The sequence below is a fragment of the Alexandromys fortis genome, unplaced genomic scaffold (genome assembly GCF_014885135.2).
Source record: "Alexandromys fortis isolate MF-2015 unplaced genomic scaffold, M_Fortis_MF-2015_v1.1 scaffold_70, whole genome shotgun sequence".
NCBI lineage: Eukaryota > Metazoa > Chordata > Mammalia > Rodentia > Cricetidae > Alexandromys > Alexandromys fortis.
The window spans coordinates 8820986-8842207 of NW_026067955.1; the positions used below are offsets into that span (position 1 = coordinate 8820986).

General features: G+C 41.0%; 1 protein-coding gene across 4 annotated transcripts in view; it reads right to left on the reverse strand.

The window, feature by feature from the left end:
• Positions 1 to 21222, reverse strand: part of Znf609 (zinc finger protein 609) — a 151637-nt gene that overhangs the window by 101439 nt on the left and 28976 nt on the right. For 3 of the 4 annotated variants that reach the window (XM_050152029.1, XM_050152028.1, XM_050152027.1), the window contains exon 2: positions 13873 to 14746. The exons of the other annotated variant lie outside the window; for it this stretch is intronic. In XM_050152029.1, coding sequence (XP_050007986.1) covers positions 13873 to 14619 — 747 coding nt within the window. In that variant the 5' untranslated portion in view covers positions 14620 to 14746. The remainder of the gene's footprint in view (positions 1 to 13872; positions 14747 to 21222) is intronic. 4 annotated transcript variants of the gene reach the window in all.

A 21222-nucleotide genomic window follows, 5' to 3' on the forward strand; every position in this document is an offset into this window, starting at 1 on the left:
AAAAACCAAAAAAAAAAAAGAAAGAAAGAAAGAAAGAAAGAAAGAAAGAAAGAAAAAAGAAAATGGTTTATAGCTCAAAACATTTAATTATCTTCTGGATTTCAATGAAATTAAGTTTACTAAAGACAAAACAAATTTAAAAACTAAGAGATAAGGGATTTCTGCTATTTCTTAGAGGTAATGGTTTATCTCCCTAAAACAGCATGTTTAGTTTGATTATATCCAAAAGTAGACTCAGGCAGGAATAAAGTCTTCATTTACAGCAGCTTTCTTTTATCTTAGAATGTCAAGCTTTCAGGAAACATCTTTGTCCACAATAAACACAAAAATGTAATCATAAGCTCATTGGGAATAAAAAAACCCCAAACCCCTGCTTTTGTATCTGCAATGAATTTTGATTATCCAAATCTGCCATGTTCTCTTAATCAATTTAATAACACAAACAACAAAAATCTAAATTTCCAGACTGTGTAAAGTAGATCTAGTCATAAGAACTTTCTTTAGCTGTGTTGATGCATACCTATAATCCCAGTATTAAGTTTGAGGCCAGTCTGGACTGAACAGAGGGCCATGACAAACAATAAAACAATGAATTAACTTCAAATTTGTCTATTTTAAAGTTGACTCAGTAATGCTAATATGGACACTAGGCTTTAAAGGCTTTTTTAAATAAAATCTCAGAAATCCAGTATTTCTCCTAATAATGATGAAACTGCAAACTTGAGTTCAGTATAACTGTAATTCTAAAGGACTGGCCCTGTGCTATAGAACAAGTACTGAAAAAGAACAGTTGGAGGAGAATCTGAAACATGGTATGAGACACCCTGAACAGCAAAGCATTTAAAGTACAGCAGGTAACCCCATCTAGAAATGGCAAAGACAACTATAGGAGTTCACTGGGAACTATAAAAGCCAGAGGGTCAAAGGTCAGGGACTCTGCTGTGAGATTGTGTCTTCTAGCTACAACAGAAGCAATACCCACAAAGTCTCACCAATATGACTGCCCAAAAATGAGTTGAACAAGGAGAACACCAACAAACATGCCAAACTGAATAAGGAAAACCCCACAAGGATTCAATCCTATACAAAGGACTACAGGTAACTGAATAAAGCCAGGAGTAGGCGAGATGGTCCTTCGGGCACACCAATTGGCTGTTCATAACCAAATGGACAGCCCTGAAAACTACATTATATGGACTCAACTGGTGTATTTAGGACTATATACGTATGTACAAATGCATAAGTGCATGCAATAAAAATTGATTTTAAAAAAGAGGTTATGGATTTGAAGGAGAGCAGGGAGGGCTACATGGGAGGGAGTAGAGGGAGAAAAAGGGAGAAACATTGCAATTAAATTACAATCTCAATTATACAATATGGTTTTTCGAGAGAGGTTTTCTCTGTGATAGCCCTGGCTGTCCTGGAACTCACTTTTTAGTCCAGACTGACCTCGAATTCACTGAGATCCACCTGTCCCTGCCTCCCTGGTGCTAGGTTACAGATGTGCACCACCATACCCGGCAATTTCATACTGTAGTAAAGAACCTATATAGAATGTTTCCACAAGAATAATGGGTTTTTAACAGAGAGTAACATTAGCCCCACAAACTTAAAAGGCACCAGAAGTGATTTTAATATGTGGCCTAAAGTGAGAAGTCTAAGCACTAAGAGACCTTTGTAGCTAGAATAAAATAATCTGTCCAAGGTAAACATGTGCCACATGTCTCCTTTCTACAGCATTCAGTAGCATCACTGGCATCTGATTCAGAGCACGTTTAAGTCCCTGAATAAAGAAGAAATCATCCAGAAATACCAACTCTGAGCTGAGTGAACTGGGTACCAGTTTATGAAAACCTTTTTTTTTTGTTTTGTTTTGTTTTTTGTTTTTTTCCAGACAGGGTTTCTCTGTGGTTTTGGAGCCTGTCCTGGAACTAGCTCTTGTAGACCAGGCTGGTCTCGAACTCACAGAGATCCACCTGCCTCTGCCTCCCAAGTGCTGGATTAAAGGCGTGCGCCACCACTGCCCGATGAAAACCTTTTTTAAAGAGGCTATTACCAAACAAAAGTCAATTCTCTTAAACTTAAAAGCAATTAGTGAGTTTTCCAGGGACACACATGATGTGGGAGTCCCCTCTGTGTGTTGCTTGTATTGGTTAATGAATAAAGAAACTGCCTTGACCTGATAGGGCAGAACTTAGGTAGGTGGAGAAGACAGAACTGAATTCTGGGAGGAAGAAAGCAGAGTCAGAGTCTGTTCTCAAGGTTCCAAACCCTAAATTGGTGATAAAAACCAAATAAAATAAAAGTAAAAAATGTTCTAAGTTCCAAACCCTTAGTTAATCCGTCCAAATTTGAAGCACCTCAATTTGTCAACAAAGAGAAATTATAATCTATACAGCAAAGGGGTTAAAAAACAAACTATGGTCCAGGGCTTTTTGTGTGTATGTTGGGGTTGGGGGTAGGGGTGGTTCAAGTCAGGGTTTCTCTGTAGCCAGAGCTACAAATCTGGCTGTCCTGGAACTCACTCTGTAGACCAGGCTGGCATTGAACTCATAGAGACCCCGTCTGCCTCTGTCTCTACCTCCTGAGTGCTGGGATTACAGGTGTGTGCTGCCACACCCGGTTCCAGGGTTTTTATTTTACCCTTTAATGTTTTTGGTAAATTTCATTTTCACTTAAAAGATTTTTAATATTTATTTTCATTCATGTATGGGTATTTTTGCCCATATGTAGGTATGTGTGGTATGTGCACACAGAGGTCACGGAGGCCAGAAAATGACACCTGATTCTATGGAATTGGAGTTAGAGGTTGTGAGCCATCATGTGGGTGCTGTGAACTGAACCTGTGTCCTCTGCAAGAGCAGCAAGTGCTCTTAACAGATAGGGCATCTCTCTGACCCCTCATTTTCACTTTTAAGAAGGAGACATGGTAATAGTGGATCTGAAACTTGAATATCAGTCAATATAAAACAGCTAATGTTTGGGGGTTTTGTTGTTTCTTTTACAAACAGGTTCTACTACAAAACTACTTACCTTGAATTCTCAAGCTCCAGCCCCATCAGAGTCCCAAGTGTTGGGATTACAAATAGGTGCCACAACAGCAGGCAGGAGAGCTAATGTTAAAATGCAAATTGTGGGAAACTGATACCAAGGGTTACCCTGATATCCTGGGCTGAAGTTTGACACTGGAGTCTTTAACCAGACCACAAAGGCTGCTGATACTGAAGGGCATAGGGCAGCTTTCATTTTCACCTTAGTTACCACTTCACGTGAAAACACTTCTCAGGAGTACTTTTAAAGGAAAGACATGAAGGGCTTAAAAACACCTCCAGGGTCTAAAACTACAGGATTTCCTTCCTTGCCTCCTTCTTCCTTCCTTCCCTTCCCTTTCTGTTCTGAAGCCAAAAAATGAAAGGTCTCACTGACATTAGGGCCATGAAGATTCAAGACCAAGAAAGAATTACAGACAGATACATAGAGAGTGAGCAAGAACCCTTTTACCATCAATATTTTTTCTTCATACTGGAAAAAAACAAAACTGTCCTGTTGGTCTCCTATAGCAAAATAAAATGCTAAAAGAAAAGAGAGGTCACTTTGTAATACCGATCCCCATAAAGGAGATACACTCTTTAAGATCTATTGTATCTTATTATTTATATTTATGTGTGGGTGTCTATATAAATGTCAGATGTGTGTGGTGCCAGCAGAGGCCAGAAGAGGGCGTTAGATCTCTTGCAGCTGGACGTGGGTCCTCTGCAAGAGCAGCAAGTGCTCTTAACTGCTAAGCCCTAACTCTAGCCCCCTTAAGTATAATTTTATCCTATAAATAGAAAATTTCAAAATGTTCTAAATTACCCTCCCTAATTCTCTTCCAGCATTCTATTCTCTATCTTACATGAACTTTACCTCTTACTGAGAAAGATCTAGAGTCTAAGGCAACATAAGCACTGACACCACTATCATCCAGGATGAATAACTCCAGGGGACAGCATTTGATACAAACATCCTCAGACAGCCAAAGACATTTCTTATGTGGGTGCTCTCATCCGTGAGTAAACTGTATCAAGAGAAATATACTTTAAAATATTAATATGGACTGGCACCTTCCTAATGCTAATTCTTCCAAGCCCACTCCAATGGTACAACGGGGAAATTAACTGAAGAGGAAAGCAATCTTCCCTCTGCTCTCCACTCTCAGTCACTCCTCCATAGCATTGCCATACAGAATCATTCTATACAAATACAGAGATAAAGCATGCTCTCACACACAAATAACTCTCAGCAGGATCCAAAAATCAAAGCCTAACCCCGTGGTTTTTAAGAGAGCAAGTCCAATTTCCTTCTTTGTAGCTCTTGACACATGCTGGCCAGAAGCCGTCTGGATTTTTTCTGCCTCGTTCCTGCACCAGAAGGCTCTGCACTGCAGGTCAGAGGATGATAAGGGAATGAACAGTGTAATTTCGAAGGCCTCTGAACACAGCCCTGTCAGCAGCTCTGGAGGCAGGTTACTCAAGCATGGCTTGAAAAGTGCGAATCACAGAGAGAAGAGCTCAGGCAGTCAGCAGTGGCAGATCTCAGCTGTGTGTGTTATTGCCACCTCTAGCCTGAAAGCACAGGCCCTGCTGCCTCCCTGGATAAGCCCTGCTGGTAAAAGCTCTTGTACCCAAATGGCAAAAATACAAATTCACATCAGGGAAGGGAAATTAAGGACTAGGACTTAGATTCTATTTTTTCTTGCACGCTTATGTAGCAACAAAAGCACTGCTCTTCCATGCTCTGCCATGACTGTATATGCTGGCAGACCCACAGCAACATCCATCCAACATACTCCACACCATTCCAGAGATTTGGCCAAAAAGAAATACAATTCTCAAAAAAATCTGAAATGCAATTAGGCCACTTCAATACCTCAGAAAATTATTTTTTGGTTTGTTGAGCCTGTAGAACAAACATAGCATCAGCCCAGGTTTGGAACTTTTTCTGAACACAGTGCTAAAAATCTTAGCTAATGTTTACCTCTTCCTGCTGGGCTTCATGCACAGTGGACCACTGCTGTATTTCAGACCACTGTTGCCCAGAACAGACTAACACATACTTCAACATAAATTTTTTTCTAAGAATTACTGAATGCTGCCTATGTGTTACATATTCTAAGTGTTTTCTTTGAGTTAACTAATGTAATTTTTTGTTTGGTAAACAAGATTTTGCTGTGTAGTTTTAGCTATCCTAGAACTTCCAATGTGGACCAGGCTGACCTTCAACTCACAGAGATCTGCCTGCCTTCCAAGTGTCGGGATTAAAGATGTGTGCCATGAGGCCCGACAACTAATTATCTTGCAATAACCTATGTGCACACTCTCATTTCCCATGAGACAGCTGGCGCAGAACAGTTAAATAACTTGGTCAAGATTCAGAAGCACAGAGCTGAGATATAAACTCCAGTAGTCAGGCTAGAAAGCACATTTTTTAAATAAGAAAAAAAAAACTAGAAAGAGGGGACAAGGAGAAGAGCGAGTGTGCGCATACATGAGCACACATGACTTAGGTGTTGAGGAAAAATCTGAAATTCAGTTATCTTCTACCATGCGGGTTCAGAGAATCAAACTCAGATCATTAGATTTGCCAGGGATCCTTTACCTAAGACACCTTGCCAGTTCCAGAGTATACTCTCAATCACAAAATCATACATAAAACGATGTGGGATTTACCTAAAAGATGGTTTTAAAATTAGAAATGAGCCGGGCGATGGTGGCGCCTGTCTCGAAAAAACCAAAAATAAATAAATAAATAAATAAATAAATAAAATTAGAAATGGCTCCCAATATGTACCTCATAAAGAAAACATACAAAGGTTCACAAAAGTTCTTTAATATATACAGCAATTATTTGAACAAACTTGAAAGTGAAGATTTCTGGATTCTTTTTTGTTTGTTTGTTTTTCAAGACCGGGTTTCTTTGTAGCTTTGGAGCCTGTCCTGGAACTAGCTCTTGTAGATCAGGCTGGCCTCAAACTCACAAAGATCCGCTTGTCTCTGCCTCCTGAGTGCTGGGATTAAAGGTGTGCGCCACCACCGCCTGGTGATTTCTGGGTTCTTATCCCAAAAAACTATGCAGTAGATCTGGTATTCGATCAACAATTTACACTTAAAAATAAAACAAAATAAACCTGTTGTGTATGTGTGCATGTGATATGATATGTACCTATGACTGTGGGCACATGCATCTCAGAACAAATACAGAGGTAAAAGGATAACTTTCTGGAGCCACTTGCTTCCACTGTAGGTTCTGAAGCAGGAGGGGGTGGGGGTAGGGAGGTGGGCTTGAACTCAGGTAGGGAGGTTCTCCTGATAATAATTTTGTTGTTGTTTGTTTGTTGTTTTTTTTTCCCTCGTGACAAGGTTTCTCTGTAGCTTTGGAGCCTATACTGGAGCTAGCTCTTGTAGACCAGGCTGGCCTTGAACTCACAGAGATCCGCCTGCTTCTGCCTCCCGAGTGCAGGGATTAAAGGCCTGTGCCACCACTGCCCAACTATATTGTAATTTTTTTATTTTGAGACAAGGTTTCTCTGTAGCTTTGGTGCCTGTCCTGGAACTAGCTCTTGTAGATCAGGCTGGCCTTTTATGTGTATGCTGCTAACTCTAAGAAAGGAGGAACCATCTTTGCTTTACTTTCAGCATATATATTCCATCCCAAGTGTGGTACCTAGAATCTAAGATATAGTTATTGAATTTAGGATATAGTCATTTAATATACGAAGGAAGGAAACAATGGTATCCAACAGCACATCTTCTCTCTATATAACAGTATTCTTGTCAGGCAGTGGTGGTACAAACCTTTAATCCTAGCACTTTTATTTAACTGTGAGTTAAAATGTCTCTGAGTACAAGGTCAGCCTGGTCTACAGGAAGCTCAAGAACAGCTAGAACTACATAGAGAAACCCTGTCCCAAAAACAACAACAGAATCCGGGTGGTGGTGGCGCACGCCTGTAATCCCAGCACTCGGGAGGCAGAGGCAGGCGGATCTCTGTGAGTTCGAGGCCAGCCTGGTCTACAGAGCTAGTTCCAGGACAGGCTCCAAAACCACAGAGAAACCCTGTCTCGAAAAAAACAAAACAAAACAAAACAAAAAACCCAACAGTACTCTCTGGGCCAGTGAAGATGGTTCAGCAAGTAAGTAAAACTTTCTGATTTTTAAGCCTGATGACCTAAGTTTGATCCTGGGACCCACATAGTAAAAGGAGAGCACTGACTCCTGTAACTTGTTCTCTGACCTCCATATGTGTGCATTCCCCTCCCAAATAAGTAAATAAATATGTAAAAACAAACAATTAATACTCATACTGTCTTTGTCTATCAGTGATATGTTCTGGTAAGCAGCACCAGACAGGGTCATCTGCTGATGTAACTGCCAAATAGGAAAGGAACTAGCATTAAAGGACTGTTGAGTCACATATAACTTCTGTAGTTACACAGGATAAATAAATCCTGAAGTCTACATAATATAAGATGACTATAGTTTAAAGCACCAGAAGAAAAGAATTTGAAGGTTTCAAACACAAAGAAATGATAAATATTTAAGGACACAGAAATGTTAATTAACCTTACTTGGTTATTATACATTGTATAAATATATCAAATTAAAACTGTACTCCTTAAGATGTGCAATTGATGTATGTCAATTCACAAAAGGGCCTGGCTGTGTCTCGATGACTTCAGTAAAAATTTGGCTGAAAGAAATACTTTGGCATATACACATCGAAAGGAATCAAGTTCAAAGAAGCAGTTTAAAAGCAATTATCCCTCTTCTACAAAAGACACATATGCCCTATCTATGAATGATCCTTCCCTTTTTTCTTTTTAATTTGTATATCCAGGTATGTGTGTGTGCAAGAGTGTGGGGACTAGAAGACAACCTTGGTTGTTATCCTCAGGACTGCTGTTCACCTCCTTTAAAACAGGGTTTCTCATTGGCTTGGTGTTCACAAATATGTCTAGACCAGATGGCCAATGAGCCCCACAACTATGCCTGTCTCGACTTCCTGGCACTGGTATTCCAAGTGAGCTCTGCTACCACGCTGACTTTTTACATTGGGCTTTGGGGATCAAGTTCAGGCCCTTGTACTTTCAAGGTAAGCATACTAAACCATGGCCACTCCTCTATAATTGCTAACATTTTTGTGTTTGTTTGTTTTCCAGACAGGGTTTCTCTGTAGTTTTGGAATCTGTCCTGGAATTTGCTCTGTAGACCAGGTTGGCCTAAAACTCACAGAGATTGGCCTGTCTCTGCCTCCTGAGTGCTGGGATTAAAGGTGTGCATGACCACCACCTGGCTAAATGCTAATTCTGTACTACCAACATCATCACTTATTTAAGAATGCTAAACTAGCCTGAGTGGTGGTGGTGCACACCATTAATCCCAGCACTCAGGAGGCAGAGACAGGCAGATCTCTGAGTTCGAGACCAGCCTGTTCTATGAATCGAGTTCCACACAGCCAAGGTTACACAGAGAAACCCTGTCTTGAAAAACCAAAAAGAAATATAGAGAAACACAAGCCATACAAATTTGGTTTTCAAGGGGCTGAAAAGGTGTTTCAGCGAGTATAAAAGTGCTAGCTGTAAAAGCACGTGGACCTGGCTTGGATCCCAACACCCTTGAGGGGCAGGGAAAAAGTTAGGTGATAAATATATCTCAATCAACCTCAGAGATGTAGAGTCAAGGAGACAGAAGGACTGATGAATGGACTTGTTGACTGTCAGTCTACTTCTAGGTTCACTGAGAGACCCACCCTGTCTCAAGGGAATAAAGAAGAGTACTAGAGCACGCCCAACCTTCAAGTTCCAGCACGTGTTCGCACGTGAACACAGACAGGCAGGCAGACAGACAGACAGACAGACAGACAGACACACTCGCACAGAAAGAACGAAAGAACATGGTGTTAACAACAACAACAACAACAACAAAAAACTGGCTTTAACCAAGTGTGACATGATAGCTCACACCTGTAATCCCAGCACTCAGGAGACTGAGGAAGGAGGATTGCTGTGGATCTGAAAAAAGCGAATTCAAGGCTCACTAGGCACAAAGATCCAGAGTCAAATCAAATCAAAACAAAAACAAAAAAAACAACAAAACAAACAAAAAACAACAACAAAAAACAGGCAAAATCTCCCACACAAGAATAAAAAAAGAAAGAAAGAAAGAAAGAAAGAAAGAAAGAAAGAAAGAAAGAAAGAAAGAAAGAAAGAGCTTCCATGAAGAAAGAGCTTCCATGTTAGGCTTCATCCCGGGCTTCGTCCCAATCTCTGAGCGCCTGGGAAAAGTCACATGACATCTCAACTCTTAGCTTCCTGTCTTCAAAATGGGGAAATTGGACAAGATAATCTTTCTCTGGGCTCTCTCTGAATTACAACACCCATAAGGAAAACAAGAGCTGCTGAATAAAAATAAAATATGCTTGTAGTTAGACAATGCAACTTGAACCCATGTAAGAATCAGCTTTTTATTTTTTTGGTGAAGGAAAACGCTTTAGGACATTTGGCTTCAGGAAACAAGGCTGACTGCTATATAGTCAATAAAAGAAAAGAACAGCAAGTCAGGAGGAATGCATTAGGAAAGCCTTGGATCAGAAAGAATAAGAGACCTGACCTAGGTTGGGCAATGAAGGATTGCAACACAAAACAAATGAGCTGGAAGGCATAAACTAGAATGGGAAACCAAGGGCAAATGCTCTCTGAAGTCATAAAAGATAGAACCCAGAATTTGAAGGCATAAAAGCTAGGAGCACCCTTAACTATTCTCTTTGTATTCTGAACTAATGAGGAAAGTGGTAAATAAGCAAAGCATTCTGAAAGCAGCAGAAGCTGATTCCCAAACACTGCCAAAGCCTGTGTAAAATCAAAAGCAACTGCTAAGGATAAGGAAGATAGGGATTGCAAAATTCTAGACCATAGACACTAGAGCTGACTTGAATTTTTTTTTTAAATAAATGCCTTATCTGAAACTCCTGAACATATGCCCTGACAGTCAGCACTGATAGATCACTGCTGTCTTGTTTGTGAATTCCCTTTTTCTTGCCTGTCAGATGGTGACAAAAACAGTAAGCTCAGGACATTCAGAGAGACGCCCTGCCTTCTCCTCCCCTCCCCTCCTTCCATCCTTAACCTAACAATTTACCTAACAATCTATCAATCAAGCCAAAAGCAAAGAAGCAGGCAGGAGCCAGAGGCCCCATGTGTTTATTCCTCAATATTCCCTCCCCCATCTCTTCAGGAGTGTTCAACAATTCAGGGCAACAATGGCTGCTAAGAGCCATCTCAATCTCTCCAGTAAACTATGCCAGGAAGGTGCGGTGGAGCAAACATTGATTCCCTGAGGGGAAGTACACATCCTTGGCTGACAGAAAATTCCTCAGTCACCATGCCAGACACTTACTTAGAGAAAGCTCTAAGGTACTGGTTGAATATTCAACCAGATTAGTTAAAGCTCAACATGGGTCAATTCTAACTAGTACCACAAACTCCTCTCCTATTTGGAAAAGGGGGGGGGGGCGGGCGGCTGGTGAGATGGCTCAGTGGTGACGATCCAGTTTCAGTTCCCAGAACCCATGGGGTGGCTAACAAATTTTAATTCCAGTTCCAGAGAATTCAACACTTCTGTCCTCTCTGGGTGCTGAATATATGTACACAGACATACATTCAAGCGAAACACCCATATACATAAAATAAATTTTGAAGGAAAAAAAAAGCAGCAGAGGATGTGATGCTTTAGTTAAGCCATCTTCCACAATTTGGGTTTCCCTTCTTCATGATGGCTCCCAGCTTGATTACATCATACATGTTTTGCTGTTTGGGTTCTGTCGATTGTCCCTACAAAAAGTAACATTCCAAACCAGTTATATCAGAGGCAAGCCCATATTTCAGGGGGAAAAAATCTGGAGGAGGTTTCAAAGACTCTGCTTGCAAACTAAACTACAGCAATGATCAGCACTCCCTGAGCAGTCATTGTACGCAACACCCTAGGGTTCCAAGTTATCAGCTCCCGGTAAAGCTCCTAACTTTTCATTCTTATCTACCTCTCCTACCTCTGTGTTCTGGAATAAGACCCGGGCCTTGTGCATTCTGGCCAACAACCACTCTTCCACTGAGCTACAACCCCAGACCCTTTCTTTTCTTTCACTTTGCCTCCTCCCCTCTTTCCATTCCAGAAATGCTTTTTCCTTGCAGAGTGTGTTCATCTCCTAGCAACTTCCAAACATTTACTTAAATATTTTATTAACCAAAAACACCTTTGAGCAAGTGTGCCCAAACAGGGTTCCAGAGTAACAGGTAAGGATTTTTAGAAAAGAGACTCGGTCAGGTAGGCAGTGTATGCTAGTCATCTCAGCACTACAGAGGCAGGCCGGAAGACGGGAGGGCCTCAAGCTCTAGCAAACAGTGGTGGTGCACGCCTTTAAATCCACCCAGCACTCTGGAGGCAGAGGCAGGTAGATCTCTTTTGAGTTTGTGGCCAGCTTGGTTCACAAAGTGAGTTCAAGAACAACCAGGTCAGGGCAACACAGAGAAACTCCCATCTTGAAAACAAACAAACAAACAAAACCAACTACCCAATCAAAAAAGAATAGCTTGTTCTATGTAGTAAGTTCCAGACAAGCCAGGGTTACATAACAAGATCTATATGAAAAGAAAAATACAACAAAAAAGGTAAACTTGTGCTTATGGTAATACTGGACTGCACAACAAATCATATATTTCTCAAAATACTTCCAAGAAATTATTTTCTCCCAAAATATGACGCACTATCACTCTCTCTTTCATGTCATTGACTGCTCCATTCTTTGTGTACCAGTGAGGTAAAGCTTACAAATTTACATTAAGGGCTAAAACTTGATGGCACCAAGACATAGTAGCTAAAGGTACAGTATCTTTCAAGACATTCAGCTTAAAGGTGGCACCTATAAGAGAAAACAGAGTCCATTTCTTCATTAAAGAGAATCATGAACAAAACACAAAGTTAAGCAATATTAATCCTTTCACCCACAGATTGCAACTGAATTTAGAAGACTCCAACACAAGTGGATAAAAAATGAAGATTACCCTCAGAAGTACCTTTCCACAGAGGAAGAACAATGAACGTGAACATGGACTTCCTGAAGCCAGATGTAGGAAGCAATCTAATGGGCCTGGAACAGTAGCAAGAACTCCTGGTATTCCCAGGCCTCCTTAAAACAGCATTATCCATCTGCACCCCAGAGAAAATGACAAATCACAGCCAGCACAGGATGAACCGTGCCAATAATCAGCTGGAACTTGACTCTACCGAGGTGGACTACAGCATCTGCCACCCAAACACAGGCAGCCTCTCTGGCAGCTGCCACTGGCAAAAGAGAATCAACCATTATGTTATATAACTGGAAGAAATTCACAGCCCTGTTACCAAAAGTACCCAGATGTTGCTAAAAGCTACAGATGTGCCAGAGACAAAGACCAAAATCCCTACAGCAAAAAAAAAAAAAAAAAAAACATAGCAAACAAATAAACAATAACAAAAGAAAACCAAAACCAAGCTACCATTAAAATCCAGGCAATAAGAGGGCACCACTACCCAAATACATATATCCAGCCTTTATTTATTAACACTTACATATGGAAATAGGTATTTCCTGCTGCAGCTGATGTAATTACAGAGAAATCAATTTATGCTGCATCTGCTGCGATCAGCTGAATGCATAGGGTGAGCAGAACAAAGCAGAAAATCAAGAGCCAAAGAACAGCTCATCAACAGGCCAGTTGCTTTGTAGGAAACTGTAGGATGCTCAAGTTTGAGGCAGCCTGAGGTGACCTTAACTGGAAACTATTGTACCATAGCCCTACAAGCTTCAGTTCCTGAAACATCAACTAAGATCACTTTCCTGGAGGGAGGGACTCAGTCCTAATGCCTCCCGGGGCTGTAGGCACCTATGCTTCCAAGTCAAGCAGCAGAGGAGGTATCATTACACTATTTGGCAGCAATAAAACCACCAGGAGACTTTGATTTCCAATGGTTGCAGGAGATAACTGGCAGACAGGAATACTTTTAGGGGCCAAAGAATCTTTCTAGGCCAAACTTTCAAAGCTACACAGTAACTCATAAGGCCTGATACGTGTTATATAGTATAGTCAGTACCTCCTGCCCCTTGCTTACTAGACTGGTATCTATATTGATTTTTTTTGGTAGCTACCAATAGAAAACTTAGCAGATATGCCATGACAGTTAACTCTTTGTCCTTTCAGAGACCCAGCAGTACCATTTATCCCATTAAGAACCTCATTCTGGGGGTTGGAGAGACGGCTCACCAGTTAAGAGCACTGACTGCTTTTCCAGGAGGTTCATTCCTAGCACCCACATGGTGGCTCACAACTGTTAACTCTAGTGTCAGGGGATCTGACACCAATGCACATAAAGTTAAAAAAAACAAAAACAAAAAAAACATCATTCATCTTAAACATGTAACCTAGAGTCTACTACATTTATCAACTATTATGATTCTTATAATGAAATTTCAGCCAAGCAGGAAATACCATGAAGATTAAATGCCAGCCTATAACAAGTGTCTGACATGTGACAATAACAAGGTGTGAGAAAATTCATTCTACCAAGTAGCTGACCCCCAAACAGAAACTGTATTCCAAGAGGTCTAAGCCTGCTGCAAATGACTCTGTAGGGAATCCTTTAATTTGGAACAAAATCACATTATTATTACCAGCTGCTCTGACCTTGTAATTGGTCATTACCCACAAACTAATGAGCTTCCCACAGAGTGCATAGAACAGTTGGCAGTTAGTCCAGGGCAGTTCTGACCGGCAACGGGCAGTCAGATCTAGCCACCTCTTACCTTTTCAGACTTGACTTTCTTTAGAGGCCGACACTCATTCTCCCCTTCCTCTGGCTCCGGCTTAGTTCCCAAAGGATTGAGTGCTGCCCCAGGTTCAATAGCTATACTCCCAAGTGGCTCCACGGTTCCTGTATCCATCCCTGCACTTCCGTCATACTGACCACCCCGTCCTCCCAAGGGAACTGGCTGGAGGACCCCAGGATCCTTTTCCGAACAAGTCCCCACTCCTTCACTTCTCTCCTTCTTGCTCTTAGATGAGCTGTTCTCTTTTTCCTTTTTGGAGCCAGCTACACTGCGTGATGCCTTAGCAGCCTTCTCTGAGCCCTTGGGGCCAATAGCAGCAACCAGGCCTCCTGCACTGGTACCATCTCCCGAGCGACCCTGCACTTCCTTCTTGTTTGCTGCTCCCTCACTTGGAGAGAACAAGGAAGTCCCTGGAGTGGGCTTACTAGTGTCTTTGCCACTCTTATTCCTTTTGGATTTTGATTTGCCTTCCTTCCCTTGAGGACCTGGCACTGGGGTCACAAACTTGATGTTGTCTGGTAGTGTGGCCACAGCGTTGGGAGCTGGTATCCCCACCTCCTTTGAGCCTGACATTTCCAGTTTCTGCTGGTCCTTTTCCAGATCGGCGTCCAGGTCAATGATGAGATTCCCTACTCCAATGTCCCATTCATCCCCACTGTCGTACGTCTCAACCGGGTTTGCATCCACTCCTTTCCCTCCGGAGGCTCCACTGCTCAAGGACATCTTAGAGTCAACGTCCCACCTCAAGATTCAAGGCTCTTCCTTGCCCCCAGCTTTCCTATTTTCAGCTTCAGCTATGTTCTCAAACCTGCCTCCTTGGCCAGTACATGTCCAGTGGACAACATCATTGCTGGAAAAAGAAAATTTTAAAAATCCGTTAAAGAAAACAATACAGGCAAGGAGATAGATTGAAATAAACTCCCATACAAAATGGAACTTCCTGTGTGGCTATCATACCTCAATGGGCAAGACAAGCTCAGTTGTATTTCCAACCATGTCACGATGGACCTAGAGAAGGTAATTCCCACTCCATCTCCTCAGGGAAGAATACAGTATTTCTAGGTGCCCAAGATTCTGTGGTGTTAACTAGTAGTCCTTTACAATTAGTTCCCCCTTCCTGAAAGACTCCTACTACGGCCAGCTGGCAATCCTGTTTGAATCAATACAGGCCCAAGCACATCACAGATTGAAGTTGCAACAACTCTGCTCACACCCCCTTTCTGCTAGCTACTTGAATTATCAGTGACTCAGAACATGATCTAGCAAAAGCCTTAACAGCTCTCTGCTAACAGCCAATCCCTACTAAAAATGGTGTACAGATTCCTTGTCATTCTAGCATTTAAGAAAAAAGCCTTATTATGGTTAAGGGAAATAAAACAGAAGGCAGCTAGGAAAAATGGAAATTCAGTGTGTAACTGCAACCAGAGGGAATAATTCTCAGAAGAGACTGAACTTATGACTTAAGCCCAAAGAAGTTACAAAGTCCTTATCAAACTCTAGGCTGGAAATCATGTCCACAAAGCAGGGTTCAATACAGCCTTTCACGCTAAAATATCTACGAAGAAAAATATTTTCTTTGACTCTGCTGAAAGCCTATCTCCTGAAAGTAGAGTGATTCTTTCTTTAATATGGTGAAATTTAAAGAACCAACTGGAAAACACCACAACTTTACCCAACTTAAAGCAGAGACTGGCTTTAAAAGGATAATTTATGTCTCTCCATTGTCTTCGGGCCTAGGAGACCTAGAGGGAAACATCATCTAGAAAACATGTACCATCCAGCAACTACTTTATGATAAAGCCCAAAGTTTGTTCTTACTTATTCTTTTGTGTACTATCTTTCTGTATCTGTTTAGAAATGATTCACAGAGAACAAGGCAAGACTTTCCACCTATTCTGTCACAAGAGTGTCTACAAAATTAGGGTCCTGGGCTGGAGAGATGGCTCAGTGGTTAAGAACATAGCCTGCTCTTCCAAAGGTTCTGAGTTCAATTCCCAGCAACCACATAGTGGCTCACAACCATCTGTAATGAGGTCTGGTACCCTCTTCTGGCCTGCAGACATACACACAGACAGAATATTGTATACATAATAAATAAATAAAAAAACAAAATTAGGGTCCTGAGGCAAAAAAAAAAGTCATTCTAGAACAGGACTGTACTAAGTGAACACATGCAAGTAACTGAGATTCTTTTTTTTTTTTTTTTTTTTTTTTTTTTTTTTTTTTTTTTTTTTTTTTTTTTTTTTTTTTTTGAGATAGGATTCTTATTAGGACCTGGGCTTGCTGCTGACTAGGCTAGTTAGCCAGTCAACTCCAAGGATCCATATATTCTCTGGCTTCTCAGCATTAGGATTAGCACCCAACTTTCTGCATGGGTGCTTGGAAACAGAACACAGGTCTCCGTGCTTACCGGACAAGCACTTTACTGACTATCATCCCAACTCCTAATGCACCTATTACATAAATATTTTGCTTGGTTTAGGATAAAATCTAGACTTTATTAATGCATATTGTCCACCAATACTGTTCTCAAACACAAAGCCAGCTTTACTGAGACTGAAACCGAAGAAATAATGGTTAGTTTAATGCTCAAGAAAGCTGGCTGTGTATTGTACTTACGGAGTTAGCATACTAAGCTTTAGCTTGTCATTACCCTAAGTAATTCTAAGGGCAAGTTCCAGACTAAATATATCACACTTTGACTTTTACCACCGGGTATTTTTAAGAGGTGGGAAAGGACAAGAAACACTAGAGAAAAAAAATGCCAGCCTCTTTCTGAGATTGTTTGATTTCAAATCCCAACATCCTCAATCCAAGCACATGTGTATAAGCAAAAGGAGAAATGCCTTATGGCATGTTTTGTCTAAAACAGACATTCCACCAGATGTTTGGGAGTCTGCAGAGGGTGAAACTGATCTGCTCTAACATGGTGTATACAAATGTGTAGTCACTTTGTGTGATGATTCCCCCACCACATAACTGCCAATCTTCTATCCTCCTACTCAGTGGCATATATGTACTTGAGATACTACAAAAATCTTTTTAAGAACTCATAATATATAAAGAGCACAAATAATTCACATGCCAGTGCTAAAAGACATTTTGAATTTCATTGTATAAGGATGTTATCATTCCACAATATTCTAAAATAACTTCACAGTATACTTCTCTGTTAATAATTAGATTCGAATCATTCTTCCTTAAATAAGACACTTAAAATCTCAGCAGTGAAGCCAGGCTTGATGATGCATGTTTGTAATCTTAGCACTTGTGAGGCAGAGGCAAAAGGATTTGAAGTTCAAGGTCATCTTCCTATATAGACTCTGAGGCCAGGCTGTATTATAGAAGACCCCATGTATAAAACATATACACACACATACACACTAACCCCAAAGCAAGTAAACAAACAATACACTAGTAGAAAATGGTTTATAGCCGGGCGATGGTGGCGCACGCCTTTAATCCCAGCACTCGGGAGGCAGAGGCAGGAGGATCTCTGTGAGTTCGAGGCCAGCCTGGTCTACAGAGCTAGTTCCAGGACAGGCTCCAAAGCCACAGAGAAACCCTGTCTCGAAAAACCAAANTTTTTGGATTTTTGAGACAGGGTTTCTCTGTGGCTTTGGAGCCTGTGTCTTGGAACTAGCTCTGTAGACCAGGTTGGTCTCGAACTCACAGAGATCCGCCTGCCTCTGCCTCCCGAGTGCTGGGATTAAAGGCGAGCGCCACCATCGCCCGGCTTAAGTAACTGAGATTTTAAGCAAGAAGTAATACACCTTAATCTTCAGTTTAGCTTTAGATTTGAGAAGCACACCCATTAATTAAGTAGAAAGTTTATTGTCAACAGCAATTACTATTTATTAGCAAATATTAAGTCTACACAAACCTTGCTTTCTATAGAATGAGCTAAAGTAAGGGTGGGAGGATAAGATATAACAACTAAGAGAAGAAAAATTACCCCATTAAAGGCAAAGGAAATATAACCCCTGAAAAGTCAGAGAGATGAGGATTTTCAAAGTGACCTAAGAATTCTAAAGAAATGTTTAGTGAACTATCTAGAATTTTTAATATTCAAGAAGACTTGGGTTGCAAGAGTAGTAGAACAGATATTTGTTCATTCACCTGATGTTCTTAAAACTTGCCAGGTAGTGGTAACACACACCTTTAATTCCAGCACTTGGGAGGCAGAGGCAAGCAAATCTCTGGGTTCGAGGCCAGCCTGGTCTGCAGAGCTAGTTCTAGGACAGCCAGAGCTACACAGAGAAACCCTGTCTCAAAAAAACAAAACAAAACAAACCAATCAACCAAACAAACAACAAAAGTTTAGCGAGCTGAGTGGAGCCACATCTAATAATCAGCTCCTAATTATGGCTAAGACCTGACTTATGCTATTATCACGCAATGATTGTCAGCTGCTTGCATATACGTGGACCTACGGGCAATGACTACTTGGCAATCCGGGGTTGGTAGCCTATGCCTACTTAAGGGCTGGGAGAGGTTTGCCCAGGAGGACAGAGGAGAGAAAGAGAGAGGGAGGGGAAGAGAAGGAGAAAGATTGCTGTGAGTAAAGTCCTGAATAAAACTGCTGCAAGAAGAGCTCCGGGTGTCGCGTCTTCCTTGCGTGTCGAGGTAGAGACGTGACACAAAAGTGCAGAAATAAAACTCATTCCCTAAGATACACCAAACATTAAACAAATGTTAGGAATATAGCAACAAATCACAGTGAACAAAGCAACAGAATGTGGTATTGGAAACAATTCTATAAGGGCGAAGGGCATTTTTAGGAAAGGGAATGCTAAACTGAATTCCCACTGAAGAGGATTATGACAGCACAGATCTTCGGCAGCTGATAATGCATCAAGTCGACACACTCTTTAACTGTGGCTAGGGTTAACGTCTACTCCACATTAATTAAAAGTTTACTCCCCATCTCCAGAGCTACATTATTATCGGTGTGTAATTTAGCCACTCACTAATGACCACATGTAGTTTTATCCTTGAAAAACTACTATAACTTTCCTTACATTCAAGAGAATTTTCTCTATAAAATAGGATGGTAATAAAGAGACTGGAGGAGAGAAAAGGAAAGCATAAACATAAAATGAATGGGACTTGCTAAGAGTTCTTTTTTCACTAAACTGGTTGACGTATATAAGAGATAAAGCATGCCAATAAGGAAGAAAAGCTTTAAAAAGGTAACAGTCTGAAATGAAAAGATATAACTTAGTTGAAACGACAAAAGGACATACCACTAGGGAAGAGAAGAGGGAAGCAGAGGGTAGTAAAATGCTTGCTTATACACAAAGAAAGAAAGATGCAAATTAAAGCTTCGTGTCAATTAAAACCACAACAATCAAAAAAGCACAAAGATAAATCTATGCAATAAGATCACATAAAGTTATCTTTCCAGAATGCACAGAGAATGAACAATAAAGACAAAATAATAAAGGAAACAGAGAGATGCCACTGAAGAGATTAGAAGGGGAGAAAAGCAACCTACCAAAGATAAAATACAGGGATAACACATTGAGGAGAACAAAGACCTTGCATGCAAACTGAAAATGGTCACTAAATGTTCAGCAAATTCATTTGTTTAGAGAGACAGAATCTCAAGCAGCCCAAGGCTGCTTGAAGAAGGCCTTGAACTTTGACCTTCACCCGCTGACTTGGACAGGACAAGCAGGTACCACACACTTAGCCTTTTTTTAGACTGGATCTCCTTACATTGCCAAGATTGGTTTCAAACTCATGAGTTCAAGTAGGCTTCCTGCCTCAGTCTCCTAACACTTGGGATTACAGGCCACATGTCATCACACCTGGTTTTGTGAAATCAATGGTTTTTAAACAGGAAAAACAGCCAGGCAGTGGTGTTTCATGCTTTTAATGCTAGACCTCAGGAGGCAGTGGGAGGAGTTGGAGGTCAGCCTGGTCTACAGAGGGAGTTCCAGGAAAACCAAGGTTACACAAAGAAACCCTATCTTGAAACAGCTCCCACCCCCACACCCTCCAAAAAGACAAGCATGGGCTACATTAGATATGATCTTAAAAACAAACAACAAAAAATGAGGAGAAGGGAAAGGGAATCTATAGAATTTTGAATAGAAAATTTGTTAGGTAAGAATCTTTTACTAGAAGCTACAGTAAAATAAACAAACCTCTCTCTTTTGTTTTTTCAAAACAGGGTTTCTCTGTGTAGCCTTGGCTGTCCTAGAATTTACTTTGTAGACCAGGCTAATCTCAAATTCATAGACATCTGCCCACCTCTGCCTGGAATTAAAGGGATTCACCAGGCTGTAAATAAATAAATCCTTTTAAAGATACTACTAGGTCTGTTGGCAAAGCTACTTGAGAAAATGAGGCAGGAGGCTCACAAGTTTGACAACTGCCTAGACTAGAGTTAAGTTCAAGACCAGTCTGTGCGTCCCAGGGAGATTCTGTCTCAAGAGTAAAAAACAAAAAAACAAACAAACAGCGGGGCGGTGGTGGCGCTTGCCTTTAATCCCAGCACTTGGGAGGCTGAGGCAGGCGGATCTCTGTGAGTTCGAGGCCAGCCTGGTCTACAAGAGCTAGTGCCAGTGACTGGGGCTGGCTAAGGAAGATCAGCTGAAGGTTCATGGGTTTTAAGTGCTTGTGACTCTGAAGCTTAAGTGAGGATTTCCTTGCAATGAGTAGAATTTCCCTCCTGTCCCTTGTCACAAGTTTAAAAACCTCACAGCTTGTATAATGTAACCATTTGGGGTCTGCTTTTAACTTGGACTAGTGTAACTCCTTCATGCAATAAACTGAAAAGAGCCAAAAAAAAAAAAAAAAAAAGAGCTAGTGCCAGGACAGGCTCCAAAGCTACAGAGAAACCCTGTATCAAAAAAAAAAAAAAAAAAGCAAAAAACAAACAAAAAATAACAAAACATTAAGTGGGAAAAGAATTTTTTTTTTTTATTTATTTTATATCCTGACTGAAGTTTTCCCTCCCTTCTCTCCTCCCATCAAAAACATTTTTAGCCAGTAAGTGGTGGCACACTCCTTTAATCCCAACACTAGGGAGGCAGAGGCAGGCAGATCTCTGTGAGTTCAAGGCCAGTCTAGCAAACAAAGCTAGTTCCTGGACAGCTAGGGCTGTTTCACAGAGAAACCCTAGGAGGGCGGGGAGAGATCAGTTGAGCCAAAAGTTCCATGTTCTAGCTTCAATCAAAACAAAAATTATATTAAAGGTTTTAGATGTTTTTAATGTGGTCAAAACAGCATTTTTTCATTTTTGCAAAGTTTTTAAAAGATTTATTTATGTATATGGGTGTTTTGCCTTTGTGTGTGTGTGTGCACGCACATACATGT